The sequence below is a fragment of the Nycticebus coucang genome, chromosome 8 (assembly GCF_027406575.1).
Source record: "Nycticebus coucang isolate mNycCou1 chromosome 8, mNycCou1.pri, whole genome shotgun sequence".
Taxonomy (NCBI): Eukaryota; Metazoa; Chordata; class Mammalia; order Primates; family Lorisidae; genus Nycticebus; species Nycticebus coucang.
Genome location: NC_069787.1, coordinates 7,224,643 through 7,241,331, shown reverse-complemented (window position 1 = coordinate 7,241,331; position 16,689 = coordinate 7,224,643). Strand labels below are relative to the sequence as shown.

The 16,689-nt window shown below is 39.3% G+C and overlaps 1 protein-coding gene across 5 annotated transcripts in view; it reads left to right on the top strand.

Annotated features, from left to right (window-relative positions):
- PPARG (peroxisome proliferator activated receptor gamma) overlaps window positions 1–16,689 on the top strand; it is a 143,950-nt gene that overhangs the window by 52,994 nt on the left and 74,267 nt on the right. The window contains exon 1 of one of the 5 annotated variants that reach the window (XM_053600084.1): window positions 9,782–10,028. The exons of the other annotated variants lie outside the window; for them this stretch is intronic. Coding sequence (XP_053456059.1) covers window positions 9,947–10,028 — 82 coding nt within the window. The 5' untranslated portion in view covers window positions 9,782–9,946. Of the gene's footprint in view, window positions 1–9,781; window positions 10,029–16,689 lie in introns of those variants that run through there. 5 annotated transcript variants of the gene reach the window in all.

Sequence of the window (16,689 nt, the reverse complement as noted above, 5' to 3'; positions counted from 1 at the left end):
TTTCTTCCGTTCCTGAGATACTTTGCTAAGAAGAATATTTGAGTATGGTCGGGGTATTGTTAGAAATGAAAACTTAATTAAATGAAAAGATAGAGGTTATGGACTTTAAAAAGCAGTTAACCTCCAGAGAGTACCAGATCTCATTTGATTAACAAATACACATATTATATATGTATGTATCTCTATGTATCCTATACATATTCATGAGCATATCTATGCATAGAAAAAGATCCAGGTAAGGGCAGTGCCTGTGGCTTAAGGGAGTAGGGCGCTGGCCCCATATGCCAGATGTGGCAGGTTCAAACATGGCCTCAGCCAAAAACTGCAAAAAAAAAAAAAAAAAGTCCAGGTAAACACTAAGAACTCAACACTGATAATCTCTTGTAGAAATATAATGACTTATTTTTTTAATTGGTCTGTATTTTCTAGTTTTCAATAATTAGTTCTGTAAGAATAAAAGGTTATTTAAGAAAATAAAACTACTTTTTCTCAAGGAGTGGGGCGCCAGCCCCATATACCAGGGGTGGTGGGTTCAAGCCTGGCCCCAACCAAAACTGCAATAAATAAGTAAATAAAACTACTTTTTCATATAGAAAAGTGAGAGTGTATTCTTTCCTTCCAAGAAAATAAAACTGCTTCCTTTGAGGAAAGAAGGTATAAAAACTACACTGTAGTTTGTATCAAAAAAACACCAAGCTTTTGGGTGCAAGGATTTAATATACCTAAACCCTGTTATTCTTCGTTTGAAACTCTCCGTGTCTTTCCTGGAGAGATTTCTGTTATCCTGCTCAACTCAGGTTTATTTAACAGTGTACACAAGAGCCTGTCAGCCTTAAACAGTAGTTGTAAGGCATTTTGATTGGTGGTGTTAGGCTCCCTAGCTTGATGAAATTCACTGCCCGGTGTCTGTTGGAGTTTCTATCACACAGCACAGACTCCCATTACCTTCATTCTTGCTTTTTTCACTTGATTCAGTCTTGCCGTCATTTCCTCTCCTTGCCACAGACCCCCAGAGCTTCTCAATTTTCTTCTCCTTCCTGAAGCCTTTCCCCATCCCTCCATCTCCATCCCTAGTCAGAAGAGCTCTGTTCATCCTCCGAACCTCTTTAGTACTCAGTTGCATTTGGTTTAAATCCCTTCTCTGCCTTTTATTAGCTATGGGACCTTGAGGCTCAGTTTTCTCATCTGTGAAATAATGATGATAAACTAGCTCACAAGCCTGTGAGGGGTAGAGAGAAGGGCTGAAAATCTGTGGCTGTTCTGTTCCAGGCAACCTGATCCATCACTGGATTGCTTGGTGTATAATAGGCCATTATCTCGTCATAGTCTCTCCCTCATCGTTTTCTGAGTGTGTTTCCTTTTCATGAAATAGAATTACCTGTAAAGTTTTTAGACAGTCTAATGAAGATTTTATCTTTTAAACACTTAGTGCAATGTGGGATCTCACCTGATGTGCACAATATGGGGCTGTTCAGCACACCCCCGTGGGTGGAAGGCTCAACTTCAACTTAGAAAGGAAAGCAATGTAACCTTAACATTTGTACCCTCACATTAACCTGAAATTAAAAAAAAAAAAAAAAACAAAACACAGCACCTGACAGTAAGTGCTCACTAAATGTGGAATCTGAATCTTAAAGCTAGTTTATATTGGCTCGATGCCCGTAGCACAGTGGTTATGGCACCAGCCACATACAGCTAGACTGGCAGATTCGAACCTGGCCTGGGCCTGCTAAACAAAAAATGCAACTGCAACAAAAAATAGCCGGGTATTGTGGCAGGCACCTGTAGTCCCAGCTACTTGGGAGGCTGAGGCAAGAGAATCACTTGAGCCCAGGAGTTTGAGGTGGCTGTGAGCTGTGCCACAGCACTCTACCCAGGGTAACATAGTGAGACTGTCTCAAAAAAAAAAAAAAAAAAGCTAGTTTATATTTTTTCAGTCTACTTGATTTCACGGATGCTGCTTTAAGATATACTGTATAAATTCAAATGGAAACTCCTAATTAGAACAGAATTTATAATGTTGTGTTTTAACAGAAATTGTTAATGAGACAAACGTCTAGGTTGACCTAATCTACTATTAACTGATTGAAGATGAACCTTAGTGGAAAACAGATACAAAAATATGCTCCATGCTGCCTGTCACTTGTCACTGAAATTGAATTTACGATGCATTGATTTCACGTTTTATTTTATTTCCTATCAGCTCTCTGCTTACTGTCATGAATAAAATGTCTACTTCTGCTAAGTGAACTTTTAAAATTTGTACTTGTCTTTGAAGAGCCCATGTTCTATTTGTGTACCATTTTTTCCCGAAACATATTTTTGTAGCTCCTTTTAACATAAGAACAAAATGATAAGAGTGTTACTTGATGACTGTTTTCATTATTTTATCAGTCAAGTTTCATGTGTAAGATTTAAAATTTTTATTATAAAATTTCATATTACTACAATTTCGAGAGCCTATTTCTGTCCTAGGCACCGACTTATTTAAATCATCCTTAATTCTCACAACTCCTTTTTTAGATAAGAAAACGGAGGCTTCGGAAGGTAAAGTAGCATGCCCAAAGCATAAACATTTGTAAGAGCTTGAATTCAAACCCAAGTCTTTTTGATTCATTCTGTCATACTAACTGAACACAAATTATGCAAAGCTTTATGAAAAAAACTGTTACCTGGTTCCATATGGAAGTTCTATTCAATAGTTGCTATTATTTTCTTGTTTGCCTTTGAATAACCTCCCGGTGTTGCTGTGAGCTTCAAATGAAATAAAAACACTGTACAGTTCTGAGGTGGGACTTGGGGGTGGGGGTGTTGATGTTGTTGGAGGATGATAACCTCAAAGTGGAGGTTTTCACAAAGCATTCCTTTCATTTTCATAAGAGCTGGGAACTATATCAATAGAAACAAAAACTATTGGTACCAAAAGAATCCCAGAATACTAGGATGATTCAAGAAGAAATCTATGAATGAGGCAAGAGAACATTTGTCTGCAAAATGAGTATCTTAGTTGGCATTCAAATATTATCAAATTTTAGTTACTAAGGCAAGTTGTTATTGAGTGTCTGAACTCTGATGCCGTTTTCATAGGTAATTCATTCATATTAAGTGAATGATGTCATAGTAAAATGCTGTCATGCTGATAGCATGAAACGTGATTGTTCTTCACATGACTGTTGGCAATAAGGATCCTTGATTTGAACAATTTATTTGAACATCTCATCGGCTTATTTTAACAAGATGGGCACAGGCTGGAACTTTGGGAATTCAGATTTCTGGCTCAGACTCTGCTGCTAATTCTGTGGATAATGCTTTGGGCAAATCATTTCATTCCTCTGGAACCCATGTTCCTTATATGAAAAATTTAAGAGTTTGAATGTGCTAATCTCCCTGGTGTTAAGTTTTGTGAGTCTGTGATTTCAATAGCCCTTACATTTCCCTTAGTATGCTTATTTTACATGAACTAAACTCGAGTGTAGCTGTATAGCTGTGGGGCCCCGTGGGTTTCTAGCATGGGTCACCAGTGGTGGGATTTGTTACCTAAGACATCTCCACATAACTGATCTTGAAAAATTAACTGATAAAATCTGAAAACAGAAGAAGGTACGTGTTTTAGAGGTTTAGGATTTCTCACCAAATGAACATGTGTCAATTGATAGTATGGCCCATGGTATTTTATTATTTATTCATCTCCAACTTACTGGAGAATTTCAGATAATACCTGCAAAGACATATATAAGTTCATATATAGACATACATAGTTCAGGTGGGACGTCTTTGGTTCAGAGTTACAGTGATTTGAAGTGTGTCATTGATTCCCTAGAAAGTAACCAGACAGGTAAGACTCTTTTTCAGGTATTAGAGGCAAGTGAACCTTTTCGAGGGGGAAAAAAGAAAGTTTTCAATTGTGTTTTCTTTCGAAACTTTTAGTTTACTATTGGGCATTACTCTTCCAGAGGAAAAGTATATGCTGTTACCTTGTTATCTGTCAGGTATGAGAAGAAAATAGTCACTCAGGATTAGAACGTGGATAAGACTATGATACAGAGTATTTGCATTAAATGAGCTAATTAAAGGCATATTATTCAGTATCTCAACATTAGAACCTAGAGGCCCTTAAGGATTATCCTATTGTGCAGATAAGCCTTCTTCTCATTCTAGAGATGTGGAACCAAAGAGTTGACACAACGAATTTGTGGCTGAGCCCAGATAAGAACCTGAAAACCTAGGCTTTCTGGCACCAGGGTCAATGTTCTTTAATACTACTTTAACGTCAAGACGACTTCTAAAAAAATTACCACACATTAAAAAAAAAAAAATTACCACACATTATATCTGCTGGAGCTGTTGGGTTCAAGTTAATATCATTTCTTCAAAGCTGTTTTTCTTTACATCAAAATGATCTAGTCTTTTAATTTAATGTTACTTTTTGGAAAATCTGAATAAAACTATAGTTTGCAATGATAAAGAGGGATGAAGTTTGCCTTTCAGAGAAAGTGACACAGCCAAGTACAGTGATGGGTGCTCAGCCACCCAGAAGGCTGAGACAGGAAGATCACTGGAGCCCAGGAGCTTGAGAACAGCCTGGGCAACACAGCAGGAGTCTGTCTCAAAAACAAACAAACAAATAAATGATTTTTTTAAAAAAACGACACTAATGCTTTGAACAGTGGGATTCCTTTGTCTCTTTCTGGGGGAATATCCTGGCGGTGGTTGGCGTTCCATCTAGGAGACAGGATTATTTGTTCTTCTCAAAGGCTTGTGCCCCCCTGGCACATCATCCTCCCATGCTGTCTTCCCTGTGACTATGAAGAAACTCTGGCCTGATGCAACCACCCCTTGAAGATAAGGCTCCCAGCCAACTTCAGTTGCACTAGGAAGAGGCAGCCAGTCTTTGGGGTGGGGGGAGAAATGAGTGAGGTGAGGTGGTCTTGCTGGTTGTGAGCCATTACCTGGCTCCCTTCAAAGGATCATCGAGAAATTTAAGTCTTGTTGGAACAAGAAGAAAATGGGTGCTGTTATCAGTTCATTAGGTTTCTAAACTCCTTGAATGAGACACGGGGCACTAGTGTGGCAAGCAGCCGTTCTTTCATCACTCTCATCATCAATAAAAACAAAAAACATGGGGTATAAAGCCAACTAGGGATACTGAGCCAGGGTCTAGGGTTATAAAGTGTTATAAGCCCTCAAGGAGCTTTTAGCTAACTAACTTTGTAGCTGAGTAGCACTTACAGCGTTAAATGAAAAAACTTTTAAAATGACGTTACAGCAAACAAAAAAATACTGTACACGTAATGCTACACCGATACTAACATAGTTTAGTTCACACAAAAGAAAAAAAAAAAAGCAATGGAAGCAGTTTTAAAGATCTGAACTCAATCTAGAGATAAATTTCAAATGGTAAGCCAAAAGGAGATTAAGACTTCGAGGGGAGCCAGATAATTGCTAAGGTTTTCATTATCTTTCAAGAATAAGGCAACGCAAAAAATATTTAATATCCTGGATCATGTCAATATTTTATGTAAATCATGCCAACACTCAGTGATACTAAAAAATACTTCATAGAGATAATAACACCATAATTTTATTAACTGTTGGGGTTTTTTTTATTTTTTTGACTCAATTTTTATTAATTATTGTTTTTTCACTAATATTATCAAAAAGTCTTACATAAATGGCTGCCAAGCACTATTATTCCATTTACATGGATATTATCATGAGTTCATATATTTAATCCACATAAATCCTTTGCAAGTTGGTAGCTATTTTTCAAGAAAATAAAATTGCCGGATTCTTCTTTTTTTTTTTTTTTGAGACAGAGCCTTAAGCTGTCACCCTGGGTAGAGTGCCGTGGCATCACAGCTCACAGCAACCTCCAACTCCTGGGCTCAAGCGATTCTCCTGCCTCCGCCTCCCAAGAAGCTGGGATTACAGGCGCCTGCCACAACGCCTGGCTATTTTTTGGTTGCAGCCATCATTGTTCGGCGGGCCCAGGCTGGATTCGAACCCACCAGCTTAGGTGTATGCGGCTGGTGTCTTAGCCACTTGAGCCACAGCACTGAGCCAACCATTGAATTTCTTAAATGTTTTTTTCTTTTTTTTTGTTGTTAAATCATAGCTGTATACATTAGCGCAATTGCCTGTACCGATTCTAAGATGCACCATAGATGTGGCCCCACCATTGCCCTCCCTCTACCAAAACCGCCCCCCTCCCTTCCCCTTCCTTGGCCCTTTCCCCATATTCTTGTGCTATAGTTGGGTTATAGTCTTCATGTGAAAGCTATAATTTAGCTTCATAGTAGGGCTGAGTACATTGGATACTTTTTACTGTTGGTTTTTAGACCCTCTCTTTTTGCTATTGAATCATTCACAACTTTTATTGGTCTAATTGCCTTCTCCAAAATGTACTAAAACTTGGAGATTTTTTTTTTTTGGCTCAGTAATTATTCAGATTCTTTTAGGCAAATGCGGGTTCTAGAAAGTCATATTAAAATGACTCTTCTTAAATATTAAAGAGTAACCCTCTCAAATACCAAACTGAATTTTTTTTCAAGTGTCATAAACAAGGATAGAGTTAAAGAAGCTTCCCTTTCTCCTCATTAAATGATCACTCCCCACTCCCCTTGCTCTTTCTCCCGTTGAGGCTGTTTTTGCACCCCAAGCCACATCCATATCCCTGTATTTCCAAAGCCCAACGAGAGAGAACCTTTTTCTCAACCTCTGCCTTGCACAAAGCCCTACATCTCTCCATAGAAGAAATCAAGTTTGCATTTGTACATCGTCCATGTAGAAGTGGTCTTTTACTGCCCTTCCTCACTCTGTAACATACCCACATTGTTCTCCCAGGGAGCTCTCCCCCATGGGTGGCAGTTGACTTTCATATCGACAAACAAGTGCTGAGAACCCATTGGTGTAAAAAGCACCCCAGGCGAGGTCTAAAGCTGCAAATCTTATGATGCAGTTACCATCATGCTCTTTATTACATCGTATAATATCCTTCTGATTTTGATAGGATGAAGGGTAGGATGCTGGGGGATTTTAAGGCCTTGAAGGGAGGGTTATTCCCATGCATGTCAAAACCCTTATACATTTCCTGGTGATCACATACTATTCACTGATAGTAACAACTTTAGTTAAGCAAATGTATTATTTCTAATACCAATGCTTGCTAATTGACCTTCAAAGTTAATTAAACTGAAAGATCATTCTTTTAGGTATATTTGGATAATTTTTTTTTCTTTTTCTTTCTTTTTTTTTTTTTTTTATTGTTGGGGATTCATTGAGGGTACAATAAGCCAGGTTACACTGATTGCAATTGTTAGGTAAAGTCCCTCTTGCGATCATGTCTTGCCCCCATAAAGTGTGACACACACCAAGGCCCCACCTCCCTCCCTCCTTCCCTCTTTCTGCTTCCCCCCCATAACCTTAATTGTCATTAATTGTCCTCATATCAAAATTGAGTACATAGGATTCATGCTTCTCCATTCTTGTGATGCTTTACTAAGAATAATGTCTTCCACGTCCATCCAGGTTAAAACGAAGGATGTAAAGATTTTAAATATCGTTAAATGTGAGCTCATTCTCAGTTGGAACCTTGGCTGACCAATGTATTTATCTCCTAAGCCAAGATTAATATCTGGTGCTTAGTATATTTAGTAGAATCTCCGTAGGGGACCACCTCCCTACTTTGACCACCTCCTTATGTTGAGCTAATTTTCCTAGAGCAGGTGTGCACAACGTGTGCCTATCAGTTCAGTAGGCCTAGTTCCTTAGTCACCACCTCCATATGAATGGGGGGGTGAATAGATGGATGGATGTAAGGTGAAATTAACAAGCTTTTTCATTTTCTCAGAACAACACAGAAGCATAATTAGATACAATAAAATTGGTTTATTTTCATCCTTGTTGATGGCCATGTGAGCAAGCTGTTGCTTCAGTGACCCAGCACACTCCAGCATGATAGGACAAAATATTATCATTAACACAAACCATGACTAAACGATCTTCATGGTGTAACTATTTTGCTAGTAACTTGGGGTGTTCTGTGTTGCTTGGTTTGTCTGTGCTGTCAAGACTTTAAGCCGCAGTTGCTCAGCCTGCTATGTGGCAGGCTCTGTGCTGATCAAAATTGTACATTTTTCCTTATTTACTATTTTTGAGCTCTGTAAGATAAGAACACACCCTTCTTGTTCATCATCGTTTCCCTAGCACTTAGCTCAAAGCTTGCCACCTATTGCCAATAAATATTTGTTGAACACACAAATGAAATACCAGGAGTAAGCCAGGTTTTTGCTTTCAAGTAAAAAATACTAGCGGAAAAAGGAAGGGCGGGTTGTGTATGTGTTATCAGGTCCTGGTGCCATAGAATAATTGGCTGTTAAAAATGTATCACTTACAGGGCGGCGCCTGTGGCTCAGCGGGTAGGGCGCCGGCCCCATATGCCGAGGGTGGCGGGTTCAAACCCAGCCCCGGCCAAACTGCAACAAAAAAATAGCCGGGAGTTGTGGCGGGCGCCTGTAGTCCCAGCTGCTCGGGAGGCTGAGTCAAGAGAATGGCCTAAGCCCAAGGATTTGGAGGTTGCTGTGAGCTGTGTGACGCCACGGCATTTTACTGAGGGCGATAAGGTGAGACTCTGTCTCTACAAAAAAAAATGTATCACTTACAGAGCAGCTTAAGCCCAGTGTGAGGACTGTTAGAGGCTCGCTGCCTGGCAGACATGCAAGTCGAGTGGTGTCTCAGAAAAAAAGAGATGAGAGGCAACAGAGTCCAGAAGTGAGTTGCTTTGAGGATAGTATTGACTATCCTCAATACTTGACTCTGAGTATTGACCAAATTGTAACGGAGACCGGTACAGAACTGGAGGACCATGTAATACGATGGCCTCAGAAACAAAACCAAGAAGGTCCCCGAGAGAGCTAGGTGGCATGAATGAGCTGCCCAACTCCTCGCTTCACCCTGTGCTGTTCAGACCCAGTAAGCATTTCACTCTGAAGTTCTTGCTGCAAAACTCAGAAGCTCTTCTGAGGAAACTTTTACTAGTCCCTTTGAAGGATGAATAACTCCTCAACATAGATTAAACACACACACACACATATTTCAGTTGGGGAATATTGGGGGAGAAGTGTAAATCAGGGAATTATTGCCATCTGTGGAGGGATCTTTTAAAATCCACAAGTCACTGCAATTAGATTAGGCCACTCGTGTGTCATTTGGCACAGCTAATGTTTCTCTTTGCCAAAAAGGGCAAAGGCCCTGAGCAAGAAGCCAGTTTTTTCCTGGTTACAAAACTGACCACAATTCCTCATCAGCCTAGCAGGGTGAGTCTGTTTTCTTTTTTTCTGGTGATGCAGTCCTCACAAAGAACTCCATTTCTGCGTTATGACACAGCATCTATCATTTAAACATCAACTGCTGTTCAAGTGTCAACTGGTGAGACATGGCTGCATTTGCTATTGATGGATAAACGGAAGTTTTAAAAAAGCAAACTCTGATGTATATAACATTGAAACCATATCAGACCCTGTTTTTATTCTCTCCATTGAAGTATATTTTGCCATCGTCAAACAAGCAAGTGAATATTGGCCAGTCTCTGCGCTGGTAATTCTAAGTACTGTACAGCTCACACCCCTCACAAGACACTAAGCATGTGGGTCACTGGCGAGACGGTGTAGCAATATTTTCCTTGTAATGTACCAAGTCTTGCCAAAGCAGTGAACAACATTATGACACAACATTTTGTCACAGCTGGCTCCCTAACAGAACAGTGCCAGCCAATTCAGACCCCGTCCTTTGTTTATTAGCACCTCTCCCACATACTTGGAAACTTATGTCTTGATTCATTGGGGTATGCACAAGTTCTGTTACCGCAAGTCTTTTAACGGATTGATCTTTTGCAAGATAAAGGCAAAATATCAGTGTGAATTACAGCAAATCCCTATTCCATGCTGTTATGGGTGAAACTCTGGCAGATACTGCTATTGACCCAGAGGATGATTCCTTCACTGATACACTGTCTGCAAACACATCACAAGGTAAAGTCTGTCCCCGAAACAAGTACTGGGGACTGTGGGCACTTATGTAAGGGTGAAATTGCTCTTGTTTGTTTTCCTAGCTAGATGTGTTCTAATACCATCATGTATATAGTCTAGGATTTTACTGTTTCGTTTGCTGCTATGGTGTGCACTTGAAAACATAGTCAGAACTTAACTAAAAAAAGAAATCTAACCTAATCCGTATTTTATCTTGGTGCGTGGCCCCCATTTTCTGCATTTTAAGCATGAAAGATACATGTGTATCAAAAAACAATCTTTTCATTTCTATTTCCTGAGTTTTTGTATGTTTCCCCCCAAATAGAGAAGGGCTTTTTTAGAATACTTGAGGGGTTATTTTTCTCCCTTTTCATCTTAAATACCTCCCATAGCAGTTTTTATCTCACTCACAGCGTTTTTATTCCTCTTGAAATACTCCCAGCATGTTTCTGTTCTGCTTTGAAATTTAGATACGTGTATGTGCGTTTTAACTCTGCCAAAGAATGGTATGCTCCCAGAATGTAGGACCTAGCTTTATTCTTTTTTGTATTTCTGAGGATACTTCCTAGCATGCTGCCTAATGTGTTACAGAAGAATACATCGTCAGGACCTGGAAAAATATGTTCCAAGCATCTCGTTGTACACATAAAGAAAATGAAATCCCTAAAAGTGTAAATGCCTATTGGCATGCTAACTGAACTACTATTAACTACTATTTCAATTCAGGTAAATTAGATTCAAACAGATACCTCATTTTCAACATTTCCTTCTTGGCCATTGCAAAATCTAAGTTCTTCATTTCTATACCTCCTTCTGAAATTGGAGTTTCTTAGCATAGCTTCTTCTGTTGTATATTGTTTCATATTTATTTCTCCATTTCTACTTGTTTTGCTCTCATAGATTAAATACAAGATTAAATAATAGATGGCGATAATTATTGTGATTCATATTTTACGATGTAAGCGCTAAAGCATTAAAATTAAATCACTTCATTGCTTTACATTTTAACCATTTTAATTATGCTGGAAGCCTAACGTTTGACTCTATCCGTCACAATTTTTAAAGTATCAAGCTTTTAAAAACAAAAATGTTAAAAAAATTTTTTTTAAATGTTTTCTAAAATATTATTTTATTGTAATCATTTCACTCAATATATAGTTCTATCATCTGAGCCTCTTAAATGGAATTTTTATGATGTTCTAGAAAGTCCTATTACTCTATTTTTCTGCAAGCCATAAAGATTATTACTATCTTTCTTTAGTTATTAATTCAGCCTGCCTCAGGGCAGAATGTCCTGGTTCTACTGTGAAATAGTTCTTGGGTCAAAATTTGATAGTTTTGTCTGTTTGAAAATAATATGTCTAGAATGGAGTGCAACAAAGATTTTAGGTTAAGGAGGGCCGAGTTCAAGGTGTTCAGGGTGTTCAGGGTGGGGCATGGTTATGTGATTGAAGTTAGTTTTCATTCTGTACTAATCTCTGTTTTTAAGCTTTGAATTTGAACTGTATTGAACTTTTTTGAGTCTCAAATCCCTCCAAAAGAATGATCTAGTACTTTTCTTCTTAATGAACATGGTACAGAGTAGAATTATTAGCAGTTAAAACATTTTATTTTGTAGCAGTGATTGAACTCTTGTCTTCCGTGGTCTGTGGCTACTTACTGGTGAGTTCCTACAGCCCAGAGAGCTGTGATTATTCCTTCCATCATATTCCATAGATGCCCGTTAAATATTAACTCCACCCTTGCCAAAACAAACAGACAGATTTGAAATAAATTAGTTATATGATCATCACTAGCTATCTGAGGCCAGCAGAGATGGAACCCTGTGGAGATGAGATATTTGGCTTAGGTATGGAAGTTAATTTAGATGGTTCTTTTCCTTCATCAGAGGCAAAGTATAACGAGGGGTTGTTGGAAGTTCCTGGGTACTGCTGCTGAAGAAAAAATAGCACCTTTAGTATGAATGACCCAAATGTCCAGCTGTGTCTGTCATATTCATGAGGTTAAACTCTCCACTGCCCTTAACCACCATGCCCAGAGAGGACTGGCATGCTCTTTCCTAGGCTCCATTTTTACTGTGACCCTTTTATGTTAATTCCTTTTTCTTTTTTCACCAAGGGCTCCTCAAGCAACCCCAAGTAACCCCACACTGGCTCTGAAACCATTTCCACTAATAAAAATTGGCAAGACTGCAGGGAAGCTTCTACAAGCTCAAGCTGAATAGGCCTCCTGCTTTTACTGCCAGATTTAGTCCCGTGTGAATTTTATAATTTTAAGTTGTTGCACCAGAGCATTGAAAGATGATGACACACTTGTCCTTTGGAGCTGATTGAGCAATGGAAATAAGCCTTAGAGACATGATAAATGCTGCAATAGACAATCCCTCGAAACGAGAGTCTCTCCTGAGGTAGGAGCGAGTGAGTGATTGCACACCATTTTTATTGAGTGTGCACAACTCCAAAAACATTTACATAATCGGCCAGTATTTTCGCCTTTCCCGAAGTTTGAAGGGACCCCTGTCGTGCTAGAGAATATAAGGAGAAGTCCTATCTTCAGCATAGACGGACAGTGTGTGCTTGAACCAGTTATTTTTCCTCTCTGGCCCTCTGTTCCTAAAGTCCTTGATGGAGTTAATTGTTTTATCCTTGTGGTACTGGTCTCTTGTGGATAGAATAGAAGGCTCTGATACAATATCCTAAATCTTATGGAATATGGAAAACAAAAACCTGTGGAATTCTTTACTGCAGTTCTATGAATGAAATGGGGCTTCTGCACATTCACCCGTCAGTGTTTTGATAAGGAAATGATCAGACTTAGGGAAAGCGTCTTTGTATCTGATTTCTTTAAATGGAGAAACTATATACTTTCATTAACATTTGCCTATGAAGAAATTGAATTTCCGAAGGTTGAAATCATTTTTGGGCCTCAGTGAAAGTGATGATTGCATGTTTTCTTCTCAGTGATATTGAAAAACCATCCTAGATTATAATGTTCTCTATAAAATAAAGTGGAAGTCCAGAGAAGTTTTGAGTTCCTGACACAGCCCTGAATTTCATAATCTCAAGTGTAATAACAATTTAGGGCCTTTTAGTTGAGTTGTACTGTTGTCCGTATTAATTTTTTTCTTAATATGGCTTTGTTTTATTATTTATTTCTTATCTGACTCTGATTAACCTTTCTTGAACACCAGGACTTAGTAGATTTGGTAGATTTTCAGATTCTGAAAACCTCTTTACTGTTTTTTTAAAACCTGTCATTTATCTTGTGCTTTCCCCGCATGAATTATAGGAAACACCCCAATAAATGTCATTTGTACTAAATGCTTACAAGAAAACACAGGTTTTCTTTAAATCTCATTTTCTTCTGGCATCCCAGACAGATGCAACTTGGCTTAAAAGCTCCCTGACAGCAATTATCCTTTTAAGCTGCTAATTGCAGTATAAAACCTGGGTCATAAAATAAAAAACAAGTTTTATACCTCCGATTGTCATAGGTTACTGTTTTCAGCATTCTCACAACTTTATTAGGATGACTCTGGGGAAATTCTAAAACCTTCATAGTTCTTTATTAGGTACATATCTCCGAGTCAGAGGAAATCTGAGCAAACTACATTTCTCTGTTTCTTAAATCAACAGAATTGACCCAGAGCTTCTGTTGCGTTAGCTTCCTCTGGACACGCTTAAAACAGACGCTCAAGGCCTCACACCCATTGACTGGTGTTGAATATTTGAAAATGTGGCTGATCATGAATTGGACTCATTTGAATGTAACTAAGTTTCCTGTAAATTTCTTCCAGATTATCTTTTTTGTAAATGTAGTTTTGCACCTGTAACGACTTTAGAGACACAGAAATTTGGCACGTGTGACTGATAGCAGCAACTGCAATTCAACTCTTACAACCTCAGAATTAAGATCACGTGGCTATTTGAACACACAGTATTTTAGACCCATGTAATTTTTATTTGAGCAAGGTGTTGCCAATGGGATATCGAGGTTCCCACAAGTCATGAATGGCACTTGTGGTTAATACTGTAAAGCAGGTTTAAAAGAGTCAACTGTTAATTACCTCCAGGGGAATTATACCTCTTGCCTCATAACAGGCCTCTGCACGGCCTTTTAGCTGACCTGCTAAGTGAGAAACTCTGCCATCCAATGCAAACTGTTAGATATATGGTCCTAAAAGTCTGTCACATTTTCTTTCTTCTATTGATTGAGCGCCTGCTGTTTGCAAGGCCCTGTAGTGAACACTGGGAAGTCTGGACACCTCTGCCTGGCTTTTCCCAGCTCTTATTTATGGATTTTACCACATGCCAATTGTTGGCCTGCCCTGCTCTGTTCAGACTAATCTCTTTGTCCCGAGAATAAGCTATGCTTACTCTTGCCTTCAAGTCATGGAGTGCCTTTCCTAACTCTTCCGCCTTTTCAAATCCTCCCTCTTCCTCAAGGTCAAGTTGAAATGAAGTAATCTCTGCTCCATGATGTGTTCTCTGACTGCATTACTGTGAAGTGCTCTCCATTCCCTCTAAACTGAAAATGTGTTTGGAATCTCTCTTCTTCCTCCTCCACTGCCACCCACCTGGTCCAGGCTACGGTCTTTGTCTGGATGCTAGTCTCCTGATGGATTTTTCAGCTCCTCCCAGCCTAGTCTCAACCACTCATCGGGAGGGATCATGTCAAAATGTAATCAAGATCTGTCACTCCACTCAAAACCCTACGATTGCTCCCCGTGTCGCTTATAACAAAAGCCTAAGCCTGCCCCATGCCCCGCTGACCCACCTCAGCTGACTTCTCTGGTCCCCTCTCCTCTGCTTCTGTCTCACACTCCCCCAGCTTTGCTGGCCTCTGTGCCGTTCCTCCCTCATTCCAGACACACCCCTGCCTTCACGCATCGGTCTTGAAGCCCTTTGCTCTGACATCCTCTTGGCTAAACGCATCCTGTCTTTCTCATTTCTGGTCAGATCTCACCTTCTAGTTGAGGACTGCCTTGGCCGTCCTATTGAATTGTCCGTCGTCCTTGCTGCCCTCCCCTCCTTTACAGTTTCCTGTTTCAAAAGCATTTATCATCATCCTACATACCACATAATTTATTGATGGATTATATTTATCGTTTGTTGGTCTGCTTCACCCCCAAGAATGTTATGTTAACCCAGGAAGGAGGAGGGTTTTATCTCCTGTGCCCATCGGCTGATACATTTATTCCAAGTGCCTAGAATGCTGGGAGATAGTAGTGCTCATTCACAACTTGTTAAATGAAAGACCAAAGTCCTCTAATATTTATGGTCTCTCTCATAAAATTTAGCCCTTCATTAGAGACTGTCTGGTGTTATTTTCTGTTTTAGGAATTCCCTAAGCGAAATTATATAGTCACTGGGGAAAAGACCCATGTTTTATTCTCTATTGCACAAAATGCCTCATACGTTGTAAGTATCTACTAAGTGCTTGTAGACTTATTAACACCAAACTTATCTCCCCCCGGAACTCAGCAAACTCCTGAGGTCAGGAACTGGAATATGTTTAGTAAATAAAAGCTAAAATATTAGCCTGTGTTAAATATTATTGTTGCTAATGAAAATAAACCAGTCCTAGCTGATAGGCTATAAACCAGGTGCACACGTGTGCTGAATTATCTATTATTCAAAGTTATTTCCATCACGTCCTTCAGTTAGTTTGAATGTTATTCAGATACTAATTTTAATATTAAATGTTTATGAAGTCCTTAAATCCCTGGCTTCTTCTGCAGTCTGGCCACTTGTTTTGTTTTGTTCAGTTTTGTGTAAGAGACAGAGTCTTACTATGTCACCCAGGTTGGAATGTAGGGGCCCAATTAGAGTTCACTGTACCCTTGAATTCCTGGTCTTAAGTGATCATCCTGCCTCAGCTTCCTAAGTCTCTGGGACTAAAGACACATGCTCCTATGCCCAACTACTTCTTAAAATTTTCTTGTAGAGATAGGGTCTTGCTATGTAGCCCAGGCTGATCTCGCACCCCTGGCTTCAAGTGGTCCTCTCATGTTGGCCCCCCAAACAAATGGGATTATATGAGCCACTGTAACTGGCTATCTGCCCACCTTTTGATACTTGCAATACTCATTTGAACCTCTGAAAGACTTATTTGCTAGCAATGCTTTTATTTTTGTTTGGCGAGGGCCGGGTTCGAACCCGCCACCCTCGGTATATGGGGCCGGCACCCTACCCACTGAGCCACAGGCACCGCCCTAGCAATGCTTTTCAAAAGTGACTTGATTAAGTAACTGATATCCAATCTATTAAAGCACTTCTAGGTAATAGGGGCCTGACAGATGTTACTTCTGTCTTCTTCTCACCTTAAAATAGAAGCTACCACTTTGGGTTAAAATAGGTAACTGGAATTTTGTATTACTGTGATTAGTTAAGTTAGACTTACTGTTTACTCTCTTGCCATCTTTTCCTTAGCATGTTTAAAAAGAACATTTAGATATTACCAGATAAGTACGTATTATTAACCAGGGTTCCAGAAGAAAGAAACCAAAGTTGGATTACTTGTTTTGGCAAAGAGCCAGAGGCAAAACTAAGCAACAAAACAGGAATTCTAACATCTTCTGCATGTTCCAGACACGTGAGCTTACAGATTTTAATTAAGTCACATCTTTGGGGAAAAGTAAAATATTCTTCTATTATTATTCTTA